Source organism: Dermacentor andersoni, chromosome 3 (genome assembly GCF_023375885.2).
Source record: "Dermacentor andersoni chromosome 3, qqDerAnde1_hic_scaffold, whole genome shotgun sequence".
Classification (NCBI taxonomy): Eukaryota; Metazoa; Arthropoda; class Arachnida; order Ixodida; family Ixodidae; genus Dermacentor; species Dermacentor andersoni.
Window position 1 is genome coordinate 145,236,941 of NC_092816.1, and position 24,890 is coordinate 145,261,830.

At 45.5% G+C, this 24,890-nt stretch overlaps 1 protein-coding gene across 1 annotated transcript; it reads left to right on the top strand.

Moving 5' to 3' along the window:
* The first annotated feature begins 671 nt into the window (after nt 1-671).
* Nucleotides 672-24,103, top strand: LOC126525098 (techylectin-5A-like). Its single transcript, XM_050173159.3, has 5 exons — nt 672-812; nt 7,538-7,680; nt 10,141-10,246; nt 19,542-19,709; nt 23,650-24,103. The coding sequence occupies exons 2-5, from the start codon at nt 7,654-7,656 to the stop codon at nt 24,012-24,014; spliced, it is 666 nt and encodes a 221-aa protein (XP_050029116.3). The 5' UTR covers nt 672-812; nt 7,538-7,653; the 3' UTR covers nt 24,015-24,103.
* Nucleotides 24,104-24,890: the final 787 nt, after the last annotated feature.

Consider the following 24,890-nt stretch of genomic DNA (forward strand, 5'->3'; position numbering starts at 1 on the left):
GCATTTGGTGTGGATTTGAAATGAGTTTAAGATACCTCACGAAAATGCGGTGTATAAATGTGCCTTTGAATTAGCAGAATAATGGGCCATGCTATGCTGTGCATAAAGGTATATGTCGCATTAAATTTCACGTTACATACGATGAAAACAACAGCATTTGTACCCATATCGTTCAATTGTATTTGCATTTAGTGTACCGTTTCACTACAGCCTTGCTTTATATAGATTACAACATGAATATTCAAGCTGCATAATTTTTTTCATAGATACTAAGCTCTCAGAACTGTGAAGCGTTAATAATTCTCCGAAAGAAGTTACATCGTGCTCCCTGATTTTAGGAACTACGTGGCAGTTCGCAACGCGTAATGTTGCCAGCAGTCTGTATATGCCTGCATACATTTCTTACAGGTGTCAATTTCATTGAGTCACTAATACTGCATTTATCATCTAGAGGAAGAGCAGCTTCTTGCTGAATAGTGCTGCGGACGGGATCTTCACAACATGGGCGCCTTCGTCTCGGCCATGTCTTTGTATATGCCTCTGCATGTGGTATATTTTTTAACGCCGACGATACAGCCAGTCTGCCCAACGTCGAATAGGTATCGAAATAACGCTAAGTGTTCAAATGTATTTGTACTTGCAGGTCTCCGCCAGTATACAGTCACTGACCATGGGTGGGAAAATTTCCTTGACCTACGTACTCGTCACCATGGTAATCATCGCAGCACCCCTTGTTGCGATTGCATTACCAGCGCTCGAGTGGGCCGAGAACTCAGCGCAAGAAGTCGTGGACGCCCTCGCACGTGTTAGGCGTGAGTCGCTTTCCGTACTCTCGATGAAAATGTTCGCTTACAGTGCATGGTGCTACATAAGCGGCGATAGCGTTTGAAACGGAATTCAATCATTCGCTTATTCGCAAATCAAACGTGCCTTTAGGGAGACAACATTGGTAATCAAAAGTTATTAAGCGCCGAGAAACACAGGAGAGCAATAGGAAAGCACCAAGAGGAGCGTTAGTGCTCGAAAAACGGTTTGTTGAAAGCCGCGATGCGTGCATTTACTGTGACGGATGACGTATATCGCCTGAAAATGTCATGCGCGGAGATGCGCCATTTAGAGCGAATTAGTTTCTATGGCTCCTTTGGCCCCTTTTTCGCGGTTGTAGGCGGTTGGCAATAGGAATTTCAACGTCGATAGAAAGGCCTCAATACCAGTGGCGCATGTCCTCGTGTAACTTAATTGCAGGGCGCTTCTATAAACTCGCATCGACATTTTTAGATCTTTTTGAGACATACGTGCTTTCACTCGGAAGGTTTGTGATTTCTGCAGCTTAGATGCTGTGGTGGACTGGTCGGTGGCGCCAGGAGAGGGCTCCAGTGGCGCGAGATAAATTGTGGCAGTTGCCTTCCACGCCGGTGATCGAGCCGCTGTATTCAACACACATATGGCGAGACGGCTTATCTATACAGAAGCCCACACCACAACAACAAATTTTCCAGATAAGAGCTTAGTTCGCTAAGGAATGATGCAATAAAAGAAAGCCTAACTAAACACCTGCGCCGCATCAATATATGGCTTCAAGCGCATCGCAGATTTCATATAGCCAATAAACAGCTTTTCCAAAGCATTTGACAATTTGATGATAGTCACAATAATCGTCCATGGTTCTAGCAAAGTTTTCTTTTTTGATATTGGTTGTCATTGTGCCACAAAATATAAATAATTACCGCCAGAAAACACGCCTGTACAACGCGAAAGTTTATATGGTTCATGTTTTGTGGCAGCAAGTAATTCGCCACAGGCCGGGAAATGTTAACAAGCACGTAAATGGCTAAAAATAAACATCACTAAAAGGCATTTGTTTTCCACAATATCGGAATAAAAAGAATCTAAAGAGACAGTAATGAAAATGATGCTGCCAGAAAATAATGGAGGCGCACCTATCCTTTAGAAATGATTGACGAGTTCAAAGCTAAAAGCAACTGATCTGATGGTAACTGCGTATTTTTGGCTGACATGTTTTACTCACCGATAAAGGGCGGCTCACAGGCAGTGACACATATACCCAGTGAGCCGACTTCACATCGAAGAGGTTCATTGAAGATCGGCACATATTCAGTGGCAAACTCTCTGTGACCCAAGTTCGCGTCGAACGGGTTCGTTGAAGGAAACACAACAAGTGGCACATACATACGGTACACAGCGTCAAAGTCCGTAAAGAGCAACACATACAAAGTGTCACATACGCAGTGACCCGAGTTGTCGGGAAAAAGGGTCATTGGAGAGCGCCACAAACAGAGTGCTGCACGACCAGTGACCCAACTTGGTCAAACGGTTGGTCTTGAACCCGGTTCCCTCCAGCACAGCACTCCGACCCGCTACCGTTTTAAACATGGACCACCCAGCGACACAATACTTGGGTAAGAGCTTAGGCGCGCACACCACATGCATAATTACGTGCATACACACCTACATACATACATACATACATAGAGTAAACCTGAGTAAGTTTACTGAAAATGCTAATAGCCTTACAATTGTCCGCGTCACCCGAAGGCGAAACATTAAAACCGATCACAAGGATTTGCCGAAGGCGTTCCCGGAGGCTGGCGTGATAAGAATCACGCAAGCGATCGTCAGGTGTCCCGCCTCGATGGTGGCCCTGTTAAGACCCAAGTCAAAGCGCATACGCTGGTGAGCGCCCGAAGCAAGGATTAACACAAATTTAGCTTGATGTTCACCACGGTGTGGCATGCACACAGCTCCTCAGGAGCAACGCTAATACTTGTGCGCACTAAGCTCGTGCTATCATTGGTCGTCAGAACGCTGCCTTGGCTCCGGCGGAGCATACTCAGCGAAGGGTGAGGGTGCAATCACGTGGCTTTCTCACTTCAGAAGCCAAGTGCGAATCGCGTCTTTGGGGGCATTCAAATCCTCCACATGCGGGCTGCTGAGCATGTGTCTTTGATAGCAGGACAACACGACAAAACGAGCAACGACAATGACGGCGCAAATTCGCCTCGAGCATCTGCATACGGGATGGATATTTTTAAGTGTTACGGAATTTCAAAACTATCACCTGTGGCAGATAGCATAACGCTGGTACTGGAGCTGTATTATTCGAAGAGGTAAACACTACTAGCACGAGAAATCGAACCTTGTACTAAAATAATTTTAAAGGGTTCAGTAACTAAAAGTTCATGAATTGCTTTACGGTGCATATTGCAATCAGCGATATGTAGCCAGCGAGGTTGGAAGACATATCCACATGAAATGAATTTCCAGGATTACACCAGTTCCGAGATATCATATCACAAAGTGTGGCATAAAATTCATGGGCATTCCGGTTACTTTGTGGTTCAGCGCATATAAGAGCGTTTTGTACAAATAAGTAAGGGGGACAACAAAGCATCTTTATGAAGAATTTTGTATCGCATGTCTCCAGATTGGTTTCAGCCTGCAAATTCATGCCAATTGGATACGCCTTACGAACTCACCGCTACAATTCATAAATTGTCATATGTGTTGTGCAATAATTAATTAGAAAGTTAAGCACATAATTTTGTTAAAAAGTTGAATATCGGTTTCGGTTTGTCATGCATGTCTGCTTCTGAGTAATCCAGCTCAAGGACTAGAATCATATTGCCTGCAACACGAGAGTTTAAAATATTCCGTAAAACCTTAAAAATAATCACTTTGTGTATTACTCTTCCAATAAAAGTAACATCATGGAGACCTGATGCAGCAGCGTGACAAACAAGAGAGTCACAGGAAAAGAAAAAAATTGCATTTCGTTTTGCAAAACGAATTCAAAACCTACTCTTCATTCAGTACGAGTGAATTTTATTTATTGCGGACCACATACAGTAAAGCACAATATCACTGTATTCAGAAGGCGGGGCCGACACTACCATAATTCACAAACAGACATATTCTAAAGAGCGAAGATGTAATCGCCAGCACCCAAACTCATGCCAGGTATCATGCAACAAACTGAACGGACCGAGAACAGAGGGCTACGGGGACACGACTATGCAACAAACAGCCTTTACTCTATCCGAAAGATCATTCTCATTGGGTGTCTCATTTTATTTTTGACTGACTGAATAAACTTTATTGAAACCAGCAAGCGGTGGTGGCTGGACCTAGGCCTCCTAGGTGGGGACATCGAGGTGCTGCCTCTTCGCCCCCTCGCAGAGTTGCTGGCTCGCCCAGTGTTGGTCGTCAAGGTTGGAGCTACGCAGGGCAGCGTGCCATCTCGACGAGAGGGTCGTGGGGTTAGTGTCGGGGTATTGTTGTGTACAGTACCAAAGCATGTGTGGAAGTGTGGCTGGCTGTGTCTTACAGATATGGCACGTGGGATTGGGGTAAAGGCCTGGTTAGATCTTGTTGTAAAGTTGTAACGAGGGCTAAGTATTGCTTTGTAGCAGTTGTAGCTTGCGCTCGAGATAGTGTGTTGTGTGGGCCGGGGAATGTTCTACGCTCTAAGTAGAACGACTTCACAAGATCATTGTAGAGTGCCAGGCGATCCCTACCGGTGGGGGCAGCCTCCCCGTCTCCCGCGCGGTTAACTAGGCCTCGTGCTAGGGTGTGAGGTTGGGGAGGTGCGGGTGGACGGTGTCAACATGAGCTGGGAACCAGACGAGTGGAACCTGATGGTCGGTTGAGCGGGGTGCTTGTTGAAAGAGGCGCAAGGCTTAGTGTGAAATATGGCCGTTGATATAGTTGATAACGGCGGAGCGGGAATCAGAGACGATGGTATGGCATGTTAGGTCGAGTGTGGCTTCTTCAGCTCCCTCAGCGTGTGGGATTGCATGGCTGACAGCATAGTGGAGAGAGCCTTCACGTGTGGTGACAGCTGCAAAGCGGGTACCGAGGGGACATTCGGCGGCGTCGACGAAACTCACACCATTGTGGCAAGCAAGGAATTTGGTGAGAGCCGTGGCACATGCTGGGCGGTGTGAGTGGTTGTATTCGGGGTGCATGTTTCTGGGGATAGGGTTGGCCTGAATCCAGGCTCGTATGGTGGAGGGTATCTGGTGTTTATAGCCGTGTTGATGGTGGTAGGTGATACCGATCTAGGTGAGGATATGGCGACCTGTCGCTGTGAGAGTGAGTCTCTCCAGCTGAGAGCGGCGTTGGGCCTCGATAAGCTCGTCCTGTGTGTTATGGACGCCTAGTTGAAGGAGGAGGTCAGTGCTGGTGCAACCGGGGAGTTCGAGGGCTTGTTTATAGACACCGCGTAGGAGGATGTTGAGCTTGGTTTGTTCAGTCTTGTACTAGTTTAGATACGCAGCAACGTAGGTGATTAGGCAAATTACGAATGACTGCATTAATCGGAGGAGATTCGCCTCTTTCATTCTCCTCCATTTCAAAAGTCTAATTGTCTTGGCTGTATTCATATTGATTTTGGCGAGTGCCATGCCATTCGCTCCGTTCGCCTCTATGAGCATGCCTAGCACACGGATATTGGTGACGAGGGGTATGGGGCTACCATCCGTGAGATGAAGCGCAGTGTCTTCGCAATGGCGTTTAGCGCTGGAGTATTTCGCACAGCGCCCACGGAGAGTAGGCCTGTAGAGGAGGAGTTCGGACTTCGCCGGGGAGCAGCGAAGCCCCGTGCCTTGGAGATAGGTCTCGACTATTTCAATGGCGGATTGTAGTGCCGTTTCTATTTGGTCGTCACTGCCTTGGTGGGCCCAGATGGTTACATCGTCAGCGTAAAAGGTGTGGGTGACACCGTCCACTTGCTGCAACTCCTTGGCAAGTTCGATCATGACGAGATTAAAAAGCATTGGGGGGATAACTGAGCTCTGGGGTGCTCCCGCGCTGCCCAGACTCTGGGCGTCGGAGCGGAGATTCTCCACCGAAAGGAAGGCGGTGCGATTAGAGAAAAAATCTCTGACGTAATTATAAGCTCGCACACCTAGATTAAGGCGTGAGATGCGGTCAAGAATGGTGGAATGGGCTATGCTGTCAAAGGCTTTTTCGAGGTCAACACCGAGTATAGCTTTAGTGGTACGTGTTCTATCTTCTAGTATGAGACGTTCAAGTTGTAGCATGGCGTCTTGGGTCGACAGGTGGGCTCGGAAGCCAATGACCCAGTGAGGATACACTGCAGTGTCGTCCAGATAGGTGTTAATTCGGGTGAGGAAGGCATGCTACATACCTTTTCCTACACATGAGGTTAGTCAGATGGGGCGAAGATGATCAAGGCTAGAAGGTTTGCCAGCTCTGGGAATAAGGATGACCTTTGCTGTTTTCCAGGCTGGCGGAATGGCACCATTACTCCAGCAGTCATTGATGTAATCTGTGAGGTGGGTGACGGAGGCATAATCCAGGTTACGGAAGGCTTTGGTAGTGACCACGTCGGGTCCAGGGGCAGAGCGGCTGTTTAATTTATGCAGGCCGGCTTGGATCTCAGCGACACTAAAGTCTTCGTCCAGGGCGGGGTTGGGGGCCCCGGTGTAGGAGCCGTGAGGTTGCACTGGGCTCACGGGGAGATACTTGTTAATGAGGTAGTCTAAGACTTGGGCGTGGCCCTGTTTCTTCGTTTCCGTATTTTATTTTTGAGTGAAAATAATATCAGTACTTTTGTATTACCGAGAACTTATTATCGGTGCTGTGATCCTGGCTTGTGGCGCGATGCTATATTGTTACATTGTGTTTTCGTTATTCTATCTTTGTTTTTCTTTGTCATTCGTGAGAATAAAGCATTGGCTCTATATTAACCTTCACGTTTTAGTGTTTCTCTATGCAGCCGCGTCTCGGCTCACGCTTAAGCGCTTGCTGTAAAAGCAGAGAGTTCCTTACATCTAACTGCTCAATCTCTTGTACTGCATTAAATTAAATACTTAAGAAACGCTACCACTTGCGATTATCGTCGTGGCTCTGGCTAGTACCACCAACAGATGTCGTTCATTAAAAAAAATTGCGACCGCAGTCACAGTGACATTAACGAACAAATGCTACGAATTCCTGTTGAAGGTCCACTGCTGTGACTCTTTGGGAGACTTTGTTCGACTACAGTGTCGGGAATAGTGGCACCCTCAAGAGCATACTGTGAGGCGCACCATCATTTGTGATTAAATTTAATGCTTCACCAACTGCAAGCATGGTTATCTCATCTGTAATAATACTTCTCTGGAATGGAACTTTCTCAAAAGTTAGCGATTATGAGCTGTTTGCGCGCTTATTCTCGTGAGTCTCGTGAGTCACGTGTCATGACCAAAGGGTATGTGACTCTCCAAGGCCATAAGTCTTTCATTCACTTCAACACGAGATACTATGTAACCGAACTTTATCAACCACCAGTCCTTGCTTCCACAGGAGACATAATATTATATCTACACACTATAGTACGAATGTGTAGATATTGCGGGAATGATATTGCGCGTGTAGCAACGTTATCACGTTCTAACAAATAGTGAACGCTGTGCGAACACATTTGTGTTAAAGCGTGAATGAAAACAGTTAAAGATGTCATCGCTATGTCTCCTATTAAATATACGTTGTACGGTACCTGCAACTGATGCAGATACCATACAACCCCGACACTGCGGGGACTTATTGGACGCTGGTCAGAGGACGAGCGGTGTGTACACTGTTTTCCACGAGAGTGCCGGCCGCTCAGGGTAGGACGTCTACTGCGATATGAAAACGGATGGAGGCGGCTGGACGGTGAGACCACTTCTCTGCTTACCGCGTTTCACTGTGCGTGACACATGCTGAATGTTTCGAAACGCTCAATGCTAAGGTCAGTGTGATGCTTTCAATCCGCACACCAATTCTAAGGAGAGCTTGCTTCAACGACTCAACAATTCAAATGTAAATAATGTCATCTTGTTCTGAAAAGAAATAAAAATTATGCGGAAACCATCGACGACGGTTGCCAGTAATTATGCGCTGGATGACGTATATATATTGCGGTACTTAAGTAGCGTTTGTTGTTTCACTCCGCACACCCCTCTGGAACCGGTGCCAAACTGAAAACTGCTTGTTGTTCGTAAGTGGATAATCCCATTGACAGGCCGCCTCCACTAATAAAATGTGCATCATCAGGGTTGGCGTGAATTCTTGCATGCACGCAATTCTAGCGTGCGCTCTTTCTTTATAGGGGTCCAGAACCAGTGAATGGCGCATGTGTAACGGCACAGTACCGGCAGTTATGCACATTCATCATCATCATCACCATCAGCCTGGCTACGCCCACTGCAGGGCAAAGGCCTCTCCCATACTTCTCCAGCACCCGGTTATGTGCTAATTGTAGCCATGTTGTCCCCATAAACGTCTTAATGTCATCCGCCCACCTAACTTTCTCCCGCCCCCTGCTACGCTTCCCTTCTCTTGGAATCCGGTCCGTAACCCTTAATGACCATCGGTTATCTTTCCTCCTCATTAACTCTCCGGCCCATGCCCATTTCTCTTGCGTGATTTCAACTAAGGTGTCATTAACTCGCGTTTGTCCCCTCACCCAATCTGCTCTTTTCTTATCCCTTAACGTTACGCCCATCATTCTTCTTTCCATAGCTGGTTGCGCCGTCCTCAATTTAAGCAGAACCCTTTTCGTAAGCCTCCAGGTTTCTGCCTCGTAGTTGAGTACTGGTAACACACAGATGTTGTACACCTCTATTTGAGGTATAATGGCAAGCTGCTTTTCATGATTGAGAATGCCTGCCAAACGCACCCCAGCCCATTCTTATTCTTCTGATTATTTCACTCTCATGATCCGGATCCTTGGTCACTACCTGCCCTAAGTAGGTGTATTCCCTCGCTACCTATCGTAAACTGCTGTTCTCTTCCGAGACTGTTAAACATTACTTTAGTTTTCTGCAGATTAATTTTTAGACCCACCCTTCTGCTTTGCCTCTCCAGGTCAGTGAGCATGCATTGCAATTGGTCTCCTGAGTTACTAAGCAAGGCAATATCATCAGCGAAGCGCAAGTTACTAAGGTATTCTCCATTACCTCTTATCCCCAATTCTTTCCAATCAAGGTCTCTGAATACCTCCTGTAAACACACTGTCAATAGCACTGGAGAGATCGTATCTCCCTGTCTGACGCCCTTCTTTATTGGGATTTTGTTGCTTTCTTTATGGAGGACTACGGTGGCTGTGGAGCCGCTATAGATAGCTTTGAGTATTTTTACATACGGCGTGTCTACACCCTGATTCCATAATGCCTGCATGACTGCTGAGGTTTCAACTGAATCAAACGCTTTCTCGTAATCAATGAAAGCTATATATAAGGGTTGGTTATATTCTGCACATTTCTCTATCATCTGATTGATAGTGTGAATATGGTCTATTGTTGAGTAGCCTTTACGAAAGCCTGCCTGGTCCTTTGGTTCAAAAGAAGCCTAAGCTGTTTCTGATTCTATTTGCTATTACCTTAGTCAATACCTTGTAGGGAACAGACAGTAAGGTGACCGCTCTCTAATTTTTCAAGTCATTGGCTTGAAAAAGTCTCATGGATTAAGATTATGTTGGCGTTTTTCCAAGATTCTGGTACGCTCGAGGTCATGAGGCATTGCGTATACAGGGTGGCCAGTTTTTCTAAAACAATCTGCCCACCATCCTTCAACAGCTCTGCTGTTACCTGATCCTCCCCAGCTGCCTTCCTTCTTTGCATGGCTCCCAAGGCTTTCTTTACTTCTTCCGGTGTTACTTGTGGGATGTTAAATTCCTCTAGACTATTCTCTCTTCCATTAGCGTCGTGGGTGCCACTGGTACTGTATTCATCTCTATGGAAATCCTCAGCCACTTGAACTATCTCATCCATATTAGTAATGATATTGCCGGCTTTGTCTTTAAAGCACACATCTGTTTCTTGCCTATTCCTAGTTTCTTCTTCACTGCTTTTAGGCTTCCTCCGATCCTGAGAGCGTGCTCAATTCTATCCCCATTATACTTCTTTATGTCAGCTGTCTTACGCTTGTTGACATACACATTATACCTTTTACACTATATACATATTATTAACTGACCTGTTCTGTGTGCTATCCTTTGGTGAGCTGTGTCGAGCGATGATGTAGTTTCCGTGAAAATGATCTTAGCGGGAGACCTCACGAGAAATCACTTCTTCAGTAAACTGGGACCAGTTTGTCCTAATTGGCTGATTCGTTCTCATAAAACACATGCAGGTCATCCAGAAGCGCGGACAGTACGGGAACAATGCATTTTACTTCTATCGGAACTGGACGCAGTATGCCAATGGGTTCGGTGATCCGGCAAAAGAGTACTGGATTGGTAAGATCCTGCACGGCGCTTCGCTACGGTGTATGTAATAAAACCAACTGACAAACTAATGGCCCTATAACGCAAAACTACTTACGTTTACCTAGGTCAACTAAACACAGGAAACCCTCACCATGAACAGGAAATTTACAGAAGACTAAAAATGGGTTGAATCGCATACGGCAGACATCGTGAGCTTCTGACTGGGAGCTTACCGTTACCATTGAAAAGGAAAGTACACAATCAGTGCATTTTACCGGTGCTGATATATGGTGCAGAGACTTGGAGACTGACAAAGAAGCTTGACAACAAGATAAGGACCGTGCGAAGCGCGATGGAACGAAGAATGCCAGGCACAACTTTAAGAGAGAGAAAGAGAATGGTTTTGATGAGAGAGCAACATGTATAAACGATATTCTAATAGACATTAAGAGAAAAAAATGGCGCTGGGCAGGTCATGTAATACACAGATTTGATAACCGTTGGAACATTAGGGTGACAGAATGCGTACCAAGATAAGGCAAGCGCAGTAGAGGACGTCAGAAGACTAGGTGGTGCAACGAAATGAGCAAATTTACGGGTGCTAGTTGGAATCGGTTGGCGCAGGACAGGGGTAATTGAAGATCGCAGGGAAAGGCCTTCGTGCTACAGTGGACATAAATAGGCTTACGATAATGATGATGAACGCAAAACTATTCCAATCTGTTTTAAAAGCATTAGGTCTTACTCATCACGTTTCTCGTTTTCTTGGAGTCTGCTACCACCTCCCTTCGGCGAGAAATTCGAGGAAGTACGAGGATCTAAACATGGCGACCCCCATAGTAAATCTGTATAGCAACCCAATTGGTGATTGATTGAAGAAGTCGCTGATATATCCAAGATGGCCGCCAATTGATGTCGACACCGATAAATCCAAGATGGTGGCCCCCATAGTAAATCAATAGCTGATTTGGAATAGAAACAGATTGTAATAGCTTTACGTTATACAGGCCATGGTACTGAATGCAAAGAATCTCCTTTGAGATTTTATTGAAAGTTTGTCTTTGCCTCTTCCGACTTTTATAGTGATGTTGCTGTTGCTGGCTGTTGTCTTGCCGAATCGCTCTGGATGAATACGTGTACCATAGTAAAAAAAATGCCGTCATGACGCTATTGTAAACAAAGCTTGCGAGAAAAAAATTTTTCAGTGCGCAATGGAAAACGAAGTTTTTCAATGCGTACTGCCCAATCAACTACCGCCCCATCAGAATAGCGAATACTATTTTAAAGTATTGCGGTATTTCATTTATTCACACTTAGTTCATTTTCCTAGAATAAACTCAAATTTGCTTTTGATGTCAATCTATTTTTCGCAAACATCTGTTTTACCGAATGAGTTTTTTTGTGAACAATTTTCTTGCTACAAATGTATAAAAGAGTTGTGATTGACAGATTTCTTCTAATTATTTAGGCTTTGTAACCTATTTCAGAATGCTATTGTTCAGAGCTTACTAAATTTTACACTTCAAAATGTTCTACTTACCAAAACTCATTCAGCCATCATCCCGTACTATATATTATTGGCTTTCCCTGTCTCGACTAGTCTGTCACAAAGGTCGTATGTCGCCCTCAAAACTGCATTACAGCGAAGCTGTTTATGATTAGGGTACCATGAAAATTTCGTGTGCGCAAGCACGAACTATCATCATCATCAATGGCTCGTGCCCCCAAGGAAGAAAAAATGCAGTGGCTCATCGTTCTCATAATGCAGAGACTATATATTGTAGCGTTTCGTACTAGAATGGCAGTAGAAAATACATAATCTCAGTGAGACGGTGTCTTCCGCCATTTTATTCTAACTTCCTCCTCTCTTCAGCCCTAGCCCACTTCATCTTCTTTCATGCATCAAGCGCAGACTGCTTCACTCTTCCGGACTTCTTTTGATTACACCTCCTGGGGAAATGCTTGAATATGTTTCTAATCGAGGTGCACTCCGTTTGATTCCAGGCTCCGGTGTACCAGACGTTCTTCAATATTCCATGCTGGGATACGGTCTTAATCACTTGAAATGGTCTATAAACTTTGTAAAATTTATATTTTGAAGCTATAACTCTTTTTCTTACAAGGACATAGTCTCCAGGTTGTATGTCCGGTATTTCGCTACTGTGTGTTTTATGAAGGTTACTCTTCATGCTGCGCTTGGAGACCTCATGTTCTTTGACAGTTTTCCTTACTTCAGCGAGTTCGAAGTTTTCTAGGAGAAGTTCGCTAGCTCAGGATCTGCAGGAAGTATCGGCGCTGTACCTGAAGTGGCAAAATGAGGGCTGCAGCCTAACCCTGTGGTGTACGATCAATTGTGATGTTTCACAGCGGCCTCGAGACAGCACTTTCTGCCACCGGCAAAGTCTGGATACATCTTCAGATACCGTTTCACGTCTCGTATGGCACGTTCCGCTAGGACGTTTGTTGCCGGGTGGCATCGAGAAGAATACTTGATCATTATGCCGTGCTCCTGTGCCCACTTGGCGTACCCAGCATGATCCACCAAATGTAAAGAGGTTTATTGGGCGAGTCCAACCAACAGGCGGTAGCTCAGAACACTACGCAGGGAGAACACGATGGTGGTGTTCGAGCGCTGATCTCGTGCCTTCTGCTCTTGATGATGATCGCTGAGCCCGGGATGTCATTCTCTTCGTTTCTTCATTATAAAATTAACCTATCCAGTGAATGCAGTTGTTGCTTGGGATGGTGATATTTAGTTATTTGTTATTTAAGTTTATTTATTTATTTATTTGCTTATTTTATTTCCTAATATCGTCATACAACTGTATGACGAACACGGGCGATTGAATGATGACCGCACGATTACGACAGAACGATGAGCTAAGAACGACGAAGATTGATCAACGAAGATGGTATGACGACAATGGGGGGACGATAGTGAAGTTATGGCAATGGTAAAACGACAGCGTGACAACGATGGCACGGCCGCAAAGCTATGACGACGGTAGCATGACGAGAGTAAGATATTGAAATTACAATGGGGATGCTCGAAGGACTGCGACGGCATTCCGACGACAGTATGACAAGGAATGCATGACAACTGCATGACAAGAATGCAACGAACACGATAGCGTCTCGATCCCGAACACATACCTTGTGGCCTAAGCTATTAGATAACTTCATCCACATAGTGGGAGTAGAAGACGTGACGAGGACAGCATGACACCGGTCAGATCACGAACATGGAATGACGGCGATTGCACAGGCACGACTGTATCGAAATGGTGGTCTGACAATGAATGCAAGACGAAAATAGGACGACGATGGTGTGACTACGACGGCATGACGTATGTCGAATGAAAAAAAAAAAAGCAGTAATAACAGCAATGCTACGACCACAATGGCGTCATCATTAGGAGTTGATACCCAGCGGGCCTAACTTTTAGACATCTAGCTCGATTGGGCCGGGGTAGAAGGCGTGACGATACGTGCAAACTTTGAATTGTAGTTGTGTTGTATACAACCCGATGTTCCTAAATGCCGCAGCTGCATGTAGCAGTTGCTGTTTATTGCATGTAGGTATACCTGCTTAGCTAAGACAGGCTAGGTGTCAGCGCCCCGTATCTAAGGGAACGCCAATAAATCATACTCAACAGCATCGTACCGTGCCACGAGTCAAGGGATGCGACATGTGTGCCGCGTTGTCTCGAAAGCTGTGCACTTTATGGCACCTCCTCGCAAGGTACGAACCGCTGCTGAAGAAGCAAATTGTAGAGCTACGTGCGCGTTTCAAATCAGGCAATGTCGGGTTCAGCGACCGCTGTGCAGAGAGCAGCACAAACTAGAGCTCTTCGTCGACACCTGGCGGACAATTCAGATTGCTCTCGTGAAAACGACTCAAATAGACTTCGGCGTTAAGGCAGTCTAGTGCGTGCTGCCGAAAATGGAGCTGCTACGGGGCCCCTCCTCCAGTTTACGCTGTCACTGTGATGGGTATGCCGAGCAGGCCTGTGACCTTTCCCGGTGACATTTCAGCAGAAATTATTTTTTATGGCATTCTCGTTAGAACTACTACATTCCCCTGCAACATTTATTCGTTCCCCGGAAGACACTATGACAACAATGAGATAAAGAAACGGCATGATGATTCTCAAATGCAGATAGTAGAACGATAACGTCGCAGCGACAATGGCACAAGGAGATTGGGATGACGGCGGCTGAAGACATCATTCCATTGGATGATAAATGGACTACGACGGCTTTGTGACGACTACTGTACTATAACGACTGAATGAAGAAGACGGCATGAGGGTGACGGTTTTATGAGAATTGAATTGCGAAGTTAGAATGGCAACGATGGAACAGCCACGATAGCATCACGACGAGAGTATGACAAGGATTGCTAGTGGACGGCAGTATGACGGCAGCGGCATTAAAAAGCTGCATAATAAATTGGACGACGTCGGCATGATTACGATGCCATAAAGCAGTGAATGACGTCCAATGAACAACGGAAGTGGCGCGACAAGAATGGAGTGTATGACGAAGAGTACATGACGACGACTGTATGCCGACAATCACTTGATGACGGTGTGACAAGGACTGTATTAAGAGCATAAGATGAAGACTACTACAGGACGACGACGCGTCAGATGGTGTGACGATGGTGGTGCATACTCCGTGGCATGATGATGCAGGCAGCGGCACATAGCCAGCGGCACACACGCATTGGAAATGTCGACTAGACAATCGACGGGATCAGCCAATACTGCAGACGGCGCCAATGGCGCAACGCTGAGCAACAAGCTAAGGAATGCCAACACTTTAAAAACAATTGGTATACGTCTAAGCGTATTTTTTCTGATAGTACGCAATGTTTAATCTCATGCAATGTTTGTTCATACAGAGCATGATTTACAAGAATAATTTAAAAGTATGCTTATGTTTCAGGACTACGTCGTTAACAAGTTATGTCGGAATTTGGGCAACAGATCACACGAATACACACTGTGAGATGTCGGCACAGTAATGTGACGACGACGATGAAGGCGATGTTTGGTGTTTGTCGAGGGAAGAATGGTAAGTAGAGGCGCACCTCAAGAAAAGCACGACGCGCACACGCAAGCGAGAGGGAAAGCAAACATCTTAAATGGACATAGCAATAGGGAGCTAGAAGTTTTCTGTCCTAGACGTGTTGAACTCTTTCTGCTTCTACAGCCCTCAACACCAGAAGGCGCTTATCTTCGAAGTAGGAGTTCAGCGCTCTCTTCCAAAGCTTGTGGTAACAATGGAAGGGCATTAAGCGAATGTAGTGAGCTTTTGTCGCAGTCCTATACCTTTAGAAAGAAGGTTCCGGGGTCTCCAGAGAAGCGGTATAGCGGAGAATGAAGGGTAGGGGACGAGTTGTGGCGTTTAGTGTTATGAGGGAAGTGGTCGTCTGAAGGGCGTGCATATTCTCGTGATCCTTGGTCAATGGAACCGGCTTCACCTTCCAACCTCCCGGCCTTGGCCGGATAAATCTTGGGCCAAGAGGTGGGCGGTTTCGTTGCCCGAGACAGCAGAGTACGCGGGCACCCAAATGATGTTGATGTGTCTGCCCACGGGTGTTGGGAAATGATCTGCTGTGTTGTGCAGTGGGTTCGCCATCGCGAGATATACTGCACGCTTGCTGCCAGTAAGTATTGATGGTATTGATGACCTCGGCCATGGTCTGCGCAATGCCCAGAGCGATTGCCGATTTGTATAGCTTTTAAGGCTGGTATCTTCGTAGTATTAGCCTGGTGACTTGTTGATTGCGTTGGTCGAATACGACCGTCGTTGCTGTTTTGGCAGTATCGGAGGATTCATTCGGTGCATGCGTGGTATGTTCATGGCCCAAGCCTTTGTACATGGCTTTGGCTGTCTCTTTCCTGCGCCCGGCGTGAATCTCCGAGTGCATATTACGGGGACGCAAAAGATTATAGTAAGGTTGACTATTATTCCCCAGCTTCATTGCAGAGCCAGTGCAAAATGGAAACTGGCACACTCATGTGCCTTTGCGCTAACGTGTTCTTGTATGCACGAGCTGCGTGACGTGGCCCACGCATCGTTTGTATGTAAGACTACTTGGTGTTTACGAAATAAAAGTATACGTGCGTATGAGGGCTAATGAGCCAACATTCTTGGGAATATGCGTCTGGTTTTGTGAAAGGGCAGAAAGTACAGACGTGTGTACTGCAGTGGTTTCCCAAACTGGAACTTGCGCATGCTGGAATTGTCATCAAACTTAGCCAACCACGACTCACGGTTCATTGTAGCACAATACCGTTGTACTGTTGTTCTGAATATATACAATATAAGCGCTGTTTCATTCGAGGCCACAACAAAATGTGGCTTAATGCCTAAAGCCTTAGGCTCTTGGCCGGACGATAGGCGTTTGAGCTTACTTTTACTGACGTACTTATTATTTATTTTGGGTGGGTGAACTATTCTTCAAGAGAGCAGTAGAAGCACCAACCACGATCAGCGAAGTCTAACGTGGTTGGCCTAAAATACCATTGCTTTAACTCGGGGCTCGCGCCACCGAGTCGCTGCATCTGGAGTTCCACAGATTGCGCGGTTTCAAAAGCCGTTCTGACATATGCAATACAATATTCTATTGAACTTGCGATTGAGCGTATACCCACCCGGACCAACGAAGAACAATGGGAACTGATACTGATAACGGCTGAACACTAAAATAACAAGGATTTGATATTTCCGCTGAAATGTTTGCTTGTCTTCATAATTCATTAAAAATTTGGAGGACGCTTAAACTTCGTTTTTCACAGTGGAACGTGATAGAATTCTAAGACTCCTGACTGCTTTTCATGTTTCTCGGCAACTACAGCTTATGTAACCGTAACGTTTACCGGTAAACGCTGGTGGCGAACACTATGCACGAAGGCAAGCTTTCTGGTAGAAACGCGCCTCTTGCGTGGGTGGATCTCTTGTTAATGTTTTGTACTTTCAATATTTCAGTCTGAAAAGAGCCAACTTAAAAGATATGAGCTGTTGGTGCTTTGTTTCGTTACATTTGTTTGTGGGCCGCCGTTCTCAAAATTCTGAGGGGTAACTTTGTAAAGAATGAAAGACAAGGTATGAGATACTTTGCTGGCAGAAGAGCGGTTGGGTATGCGTGGTTCGGAATTAGGTTCGAAGTACTTCTTGGCAAAGCGACGCACAGCGCCAGATGCGGGACGTCGACGACGACGCCAGATTTTTTGCGACACGGGGCCCTTAATGTTCTCGCGTTAAGATTCTACGCCATGAATTCCTTATTCGTTCAAAACTGAGAATACTGAGTTGTTACAAATACAGGGCCCCAGTTACTTCATCCAAAATACTCTAGACCTTGCTGAATGTTGTCACCCTTTCATTATTTCATTCTATTAATGCGAATATCATTCTTTGCCTACTTCAGCCGTTTTGAATCTATCTATCTATCTATCTATCTATCTATCTATCTATCTATCTATCTATCTATCTATCTATCTATCTATCTATCTATCTATCTATCTATCTATCTATCTATCTATTACGTTGACCCTGTGGCCCATGTTATCTACCTGCTTCGGCCACTAGGTATCAGCTCCTGGAAAAGATGCCATCGTGGTTGTTCCATCTTCGTCCTGATAGTTTCGTGATGATTCTGGTCAAGCTGTCATTGTCATGCCTTCTCCACCGAACCATTGGTGGAAGTTTTCTAATAGCTTGCACTATTAGGCATGTGTTCGCGATTGCTGTGCCGTTGTGGTCCCTGCATTGTCGTCATACCAGCTTTGTCACCCGATTCTCACTGTCATCCTCATCACACCTTCGTCATCACGCAGTCGCTTTGTCATTGTCGTTACTTTAATAATGTCATCCCACTCTCGTCAAGCTTTCGTAGTTATACCACATTTGTCATTCCACTGACGTCAATCTTCCCTCGTCATTGTATGCAACCATACCGTCATCCTTCAATCGTGATTACGCCGGCCTTATAATGGCGTTATCACAACAGAGTCACTATCATGCCTCAGTTGTCAGACCATCGCCAGCAATGTCGTCGTGGTCGTGGCATCATCATCACTCAAGCTTTGTCATCCGACTCTCGCCATGCCATGTCACTATGCCATCGTCCTCAGCCAGCTTTCGTCATTGTCACCTTTCCTTCATTGTCATCATACACTCGTTGTTATCAAATTCTCCTCATTCCGCTGTCATGGCGTACGCTGTCACTGCTTCGTCGTTTTACAGTCGTCGTCATGCATTTTCTGTTATCCAAGGTTGGAATGCCATCGCCGTCGTTCCATAATTACCACTGCAAGTTCAACATCCGACTCTCATCATGCCGCCACTGTCATACCATTGTCTTCTTGCCGTCGTCGTGAGGCTGTCGTTTCACCATCGTCATCATTTCTGCGTCATCTTACCATTGTCGTCAAGCCGCCCTCGTCATACAGCTTTCGTCAGTCTATCGACGTCATTCGCAGTATGTCTTTTATCGTAATAATGCTGTCCTCGTGCAATCTTTATTATGCCGCCGTTGCCTCACCATCGTCTTCGTCACCTACTCGCTGTCGTGCAACCTTTGTCGTACCACCGCCCTATTGCCACATTGGTCGTGTCATCGTTGTCATCTCCGCGTCTCGTAGTCGTCATACGGTCGTCATCACTCGATTATCGTCATACATTCGTCATTTCATTGTGCTTACGTCATTGCCGCCACGTTGTCGACGTTTTTCCATCGTCATAGCTTTTCTACATCTCATTGCCGCATGACATCGTCGTTACAGGCCTTTGTGATTCCATCTATACCATTCCTTCTTCGTCATTCCATTGTCACTGCGCCTGCGTCGTACAGTCGTCATGCCTCCATGCTCGTGGGTGGTTTTGGCAAGGGAGTAGTGGCACAGGAAAGGGGAACGAACTGGTACAAATGAACAAAAGGGAAATGAACGTGGTACGTGGTTATTTTGGCAGAAATATTATGCTCCTAATGCTCATGCATCGTCTTGGACTATCGTAGCGACCGCTTTAAAAAATAACGTTTACGACGACTTTGAATGTACTCGTAATTTTATAATCTCTTAAATTCGCCTTTCTTCGGTTCTTACTTTGCCGCTTGTTGCACGCAATACACACTGTGGAAATTAGGTGGCATGAGCAGCTCGGACGCATTTCGGGCGGCAATGAAGTGAGAAAAAAAAAACGATCCATAAAAAAAAGAAATAAACTGGAAAATCTATTCTGAACCAAAGTTTGTTGTGAAAGTCAGCGAATATGAAAATAAATTTGACTAGCTGGGTGATTCCTCTCACAGGGAATCAAGCATTGCACACGTTGACGTCTGGCGAGAAGGCGATGGCGCTTCGGGTGTTCCTGGGCAACGCCACGAACCAGGGCACCTGGATAGACTACGAAAGCGTGCGAGTCGCCGATGAGAATGAATTCTTCGCAATGAAGATCGGAAAGTTCCTTGGGCCAAAAGGTACAGTAACACGGTATTTTAGGTATCATGTAGGAATATGACCATGACTTGTCCGGAGTGGCCGAACTGCTGACTTGATGCAGACTGTGTGAGGGGCGCCTGATTTTGGCTGCTGGACTCTCGTGTCATTGGCCAAGACAGCCGAGAGTACGGATGCGGATATTTGCGCAGGGGCTGTTTCAAGTTAAAGGCTCGTGTATCATGCAGCTGGCACGTGGGTGCGCATTTTTAAAGTCTATTGGCTGCATATTTTCCTGCAAAATTTACTAGAAGGATTGGTGGTGCTGCGAGGGATCTGTTGCCATGATACGGCTAAGTAGTGCGCGGATATGTCTCATCTTTGAGCTCATGGCTTCAAACGGTTTTGTGACACGTTTTACTAGGCTTCATCTTTTCATAGTTAGAGCAGCAGTGCTTCTTTAAATATATTTAGGCTATTGATATATCTCACACGGGCTATCATTGCGAAAAGATGTACATATGGCGCGATATTTTGCTTAAAATGAGCAATTTGCAATGTCGCGAAATTTGGTTGAAGCCAGACGGAAGAAGTTTACACAAATGGAAGCACTGTCCCATACAGTTTCTTTACTAAAGTTAGCTGCGGCGCTAGTGTCGACTGAGAGCTGCAAGCAGGGAATGGATTTAGACTGCCTGGGAAAAATATGTAGTAGATGGATTTGCCCAAACTACATCCTTCTGGTCTTTAATGATGTCATGACTTTCCAAACTCATCATTTTTAATAATGTACAACGAATCTCCGATGGCAGTATTCGAACACAGGACCTTTAATACAGCAGTCCTATACTGAAACCATTACGCCACAGACGCGTGGACAAGCAGAACGCCTGTGAATAGCAGCAATTAGGCGTGGTTGCATAGGCGCACAAAACGTGATGAGCCCGCTCAGTCAAGGAGCCAGCAGGTTGAGAGACGCAGATTTGGAGTGCTACCGTATGTGCATGATGTCTCCCATAGGCTAAAAAAGATTGGCTGTGTGCAGGAATCACAGTCGCTTTAACAGTCCCGGAATAGCTGGCAAGGCTCTGTAAGCGTGTCAAGGCGCTTAAATCACGTCAGAGTTGTTGCTCTGTCGGGCACAGAAAACGTTTTGTGACATGTGTGGTTTACCAATTTCGCCTTCTTTGCGGCAGTAAATAAATTGGACAGACAGGCAGGTGCTTAAACGATGGTTTAAAATAGCACAATAACAACGTCCATAACACCGTTCAAGGCCACTTGGGCATCCATTGCCGGGACTGCGGCTGCATGCCCCTCTTTGAAGATACGGAAGATTTATCGAGACGCAGCTCACAGGCCATCCGGGAAATTATAGAAACTGATTTCATCGGGAAACTGGGTAGTGCGTGCGTTAGTGCCCCCTGTATCGCGTTGACCCCTAGTGAAGTCATATATCTCGACAGATAGACATGTTAATGTTATTTTTTCAAGTGACCATGCTCCTAGTACAATGACTTGCTGTTAGAACACCCCTTGTGCCTGCCTTCACGTTTCTGCGCATGCCCCCTCTTTTATATATACACACGATGTGGCAGCAAAATAAAATATTGTTGGAAGTCAGCGCAGTGTATGTCGTCTCTCGCAGTCCTTGTTTTTTGGTGTTACATAATTTTTTGATCTTGCTGGTTTATTTCTTTGTGTCTTCCTTCTCCTTTCGTTTTGTGCCTTTGTTGGTTCTTGGCGCTGTGTCCTGTCTTTTTGTTTCGGCGTCCACGTGCTTCTGCGCTACTGCGTATATAATGACCATTATCATCTTACTTTGTGTCCGTGCCATTTGCCATATATCTTATCTGTATAGGTGGGCTTCATGTACTTCCCAGTGCCTAAATTTATTAACACTGCGAAACATAATTTTGATCGCCCCTTATATAAACTTGCACATCGAGCGTCTAAGAGCTTATTTGGCTATACATCCGCTTGTTTTGCCGACACTCATAGGCAACCACGAATGCTTCAAAAGGATGAAACCATTGAGTATCGCGCAGTGTTCTATTAGCATTTTTATTTAACACACGCACACAGGCACACACGCACACGCGCACGCACACGCACACACACACACACACACACACACACACACACACACACACACACACACACACACACACACACGCACACACCCACACACGCACACACGCACACACGCACACACGCACACACACACACACACACACACACACACACACACACACACACACACACACACACACACACACACACACACACACACACACACACACACACACAGGTACGCACGTATAGATATATAATAAATGCTCCTTGGAGCCGTTAGTTCAAATTCGTAAGAAACGCAGGCACCTGCAAAAACAAATGTTTAATTTAGCTTTCCGGCCTGGGGTCTAGTCTTTGAAATACCGTAGTCTTTGTCAATGCTATGTTTTTCTGGTATTGAACGTGCGACAGCGCAGCCATAACGTTCCCCAATCAGTTATATTATATAGGTCATGAGATGCATTCGACAGAAATGGACATTGGAACTCTGAGGTACATGTTTTTTACTCGGAGCTCTCTGTAGGCAAGAATGATAAAATGCCATGCGGTGAATACATTTAATTAATTCTTACGTACTACTAGCAGCTAGGCCCTTCTTGTCTATGTGCTCAGAGTAGCTTCTACACGTTTTGAGCACAATCTACTATCCATCTTTTTATTATGATAGTATTACCACAATGAGAGTGTTAATACTTCATTAAACCACTCCTTTATTTATGCGTTTAGGATGAATGGCGCTTGGGGACATTTTTCGAACGTTCGTGTGCGGGAGTCATATTTCACCTAAACAAAAGGAAAACCGGAAAACTCTTAGGAACGCAGGTAACACACAGAAATGTCTATATTCCATTTCATACTTGTCATGCAGCACTGCGGAAGCCACGTGAGTAACTTCGTAATCGAAATCTGTCACTCCACGTGTATTGCGGCCAAGTTTCGTGCATCACACGTTTCCGCGAGCAGGCAGGTGAGGTTGCCGAGACAGGAGAGATGAAAAACCCGAAAAGGAAAATAAGGAAGAGCAAAATGATTTGAAACAGCATAACAGCAGTGTAACGCAGTTCAATCATTTCTAACGATTACATTTTTTACACACTACTGAGCCTAAATAAAGATAAGCAATTAATATAATGGCTTGGAAAAAACACCAAAACATATCGTCTTGTCAAGGCCGCGCTGTACGCTATGTATTCAACGAAACACAGTAACAACCTAGGAGCATGAGATTGAAAGCACTCAGTTTTCCTTGAGCCCCAATTCACTAAGCTGTTCGTTCCTAACTGTTGTTTGTAATTTACCGGTCACCTTCACAAGTAATGTGTCCGACATCGCGATTAGTAGCAGCCTTGAATTGAATTTCGGGGTTTTACGTGCTAAAGCCGCTATCTCATTATGAATCACGCCGTAGTGGGGGACTCCGGGTTGATTTGGACCACCAGGAGCGTGCTTGTGGCAATCTTGCCTTACGAACTATTTCAGTGTAAATATTTTTTGTGAATAGATCTATTCACAAAAAATATTTACACTGGAATAGTGTAAATATTGCACACAAGTATATTTTTTTTGAAGTAACAGTGATATCAAGGCATTCACTGTCCAGATTAGTTTGTTCGAAAAAGCTTTTACAGTACTTAAAAGCAGTCCCTGCTTCACTCTGTATTTTTGTTGTTCAGCAATGGCTGAGAGATTTAGACGCGGGTATTAGTTAAATCGTGTACATACGCACTTCCAATTGATAGGCCCAGTATACGTAATCTTAGTGAGCTTAGTTTTAAGACTCAAACGACACAAAGAGACAGCAAATCTCAGCTTCGTTACTCGTGGCATTGAGGCAGACTGCCCAATACAGTGACTGCTTAGAATTTACTAATTCATGAAGCGTATTCTTTCTATATTGCCCTTCAGGCTGGGACGCCCTGAGCTTCGCCCACAACATGAAGTTCTCCACTTTCGAAGAGGACAACGACAGCTCCCCCGACAACTGTGCCTTTAAATACAAAGGGGCCTGGTGGTACAGCAAGTGCTACGATTCGAACCTTAACGGCCTCAACCTCAACGGCCACCACGACACCGTGGGTGATGGCATCGAGTGGATTTCACCGAAGACCGCTAGCCACGGTGCCCACTACTCCTACCCGTGGGCGCACATGATGATCCGACCGGTGGGATTCGCTGCTCGCAATTTGCGCCCGGCGAGGAATGCTACCACAGGTGCGGCCATGGCCAACTGTGAGACAGGGATCAATGCCACTTTGGCAGACAATCAGTGAATCCACTAACTGGAATCATTCAAGGTACACATCGAGTTTTAGCTTGCACACATTCGTATTTGGGATTGAGGGACACTGCAATGCTCGGCGACGTAGACTTGAGCAGCCCCGCCACTAGTGCGATCTTGGGGCACTAACTTTAACGAGATCGGATATATTTCATCGCATTGACTAAGTGCGTTTTTGACCGTCCGTCATAAGGCCTCGATAACGGCAGACTCAATAACATACGGCTTGTTTCTTCATATTTATTCCGCGAGAACGTTGAAGCAAGCGGCACGATTTCTAACAGGTGGCAGTTAAATGAAGGATCACCAACTGTCACCGCGAGCACTGCTGCCACCATCCACGAGTACGGTTTTCCCGCTTATCCTAACGAAAAATTTGTATATAAGCAAGCCCGAGCCCTCTAGCATCTCGATGACTGACTGCATTAAAGCATGAGGTTTCAACAGTCGAAATCCGCGACTACTCATTCCATATCGAACTGCGCAGGCGCGTGACCGTTTGCTGTCTATAGGAAGCGCGTTCATAGGCTTAGAGGTCCGAAGCATGCTATGACAGGCTTTATAGTTTGTTGAATTGTTTTGAAAGCAGCTCCATGAGGTATGTTTTGCACAGCTGCGCCATTTTTTGCGCCTCTCTTTCTTCATGACGTTAAACGCGTGCCGGCAAAATCAACATCACATCGTCTCTCCATCCGGGGCCTGGAAAGTGTCTTTTGTTTTTCAATAAAACTTCTCTCATCGCCTGTGTCATGTTTACTGAAATCAGTTTCACTGCAATTGACTTGATGTGGCATAGCATGAAGAACAGCGTAACTTCTAACTCAAATTTCAAAACTTATATTGAATCCTTTATTTTGTAGTAAATGTT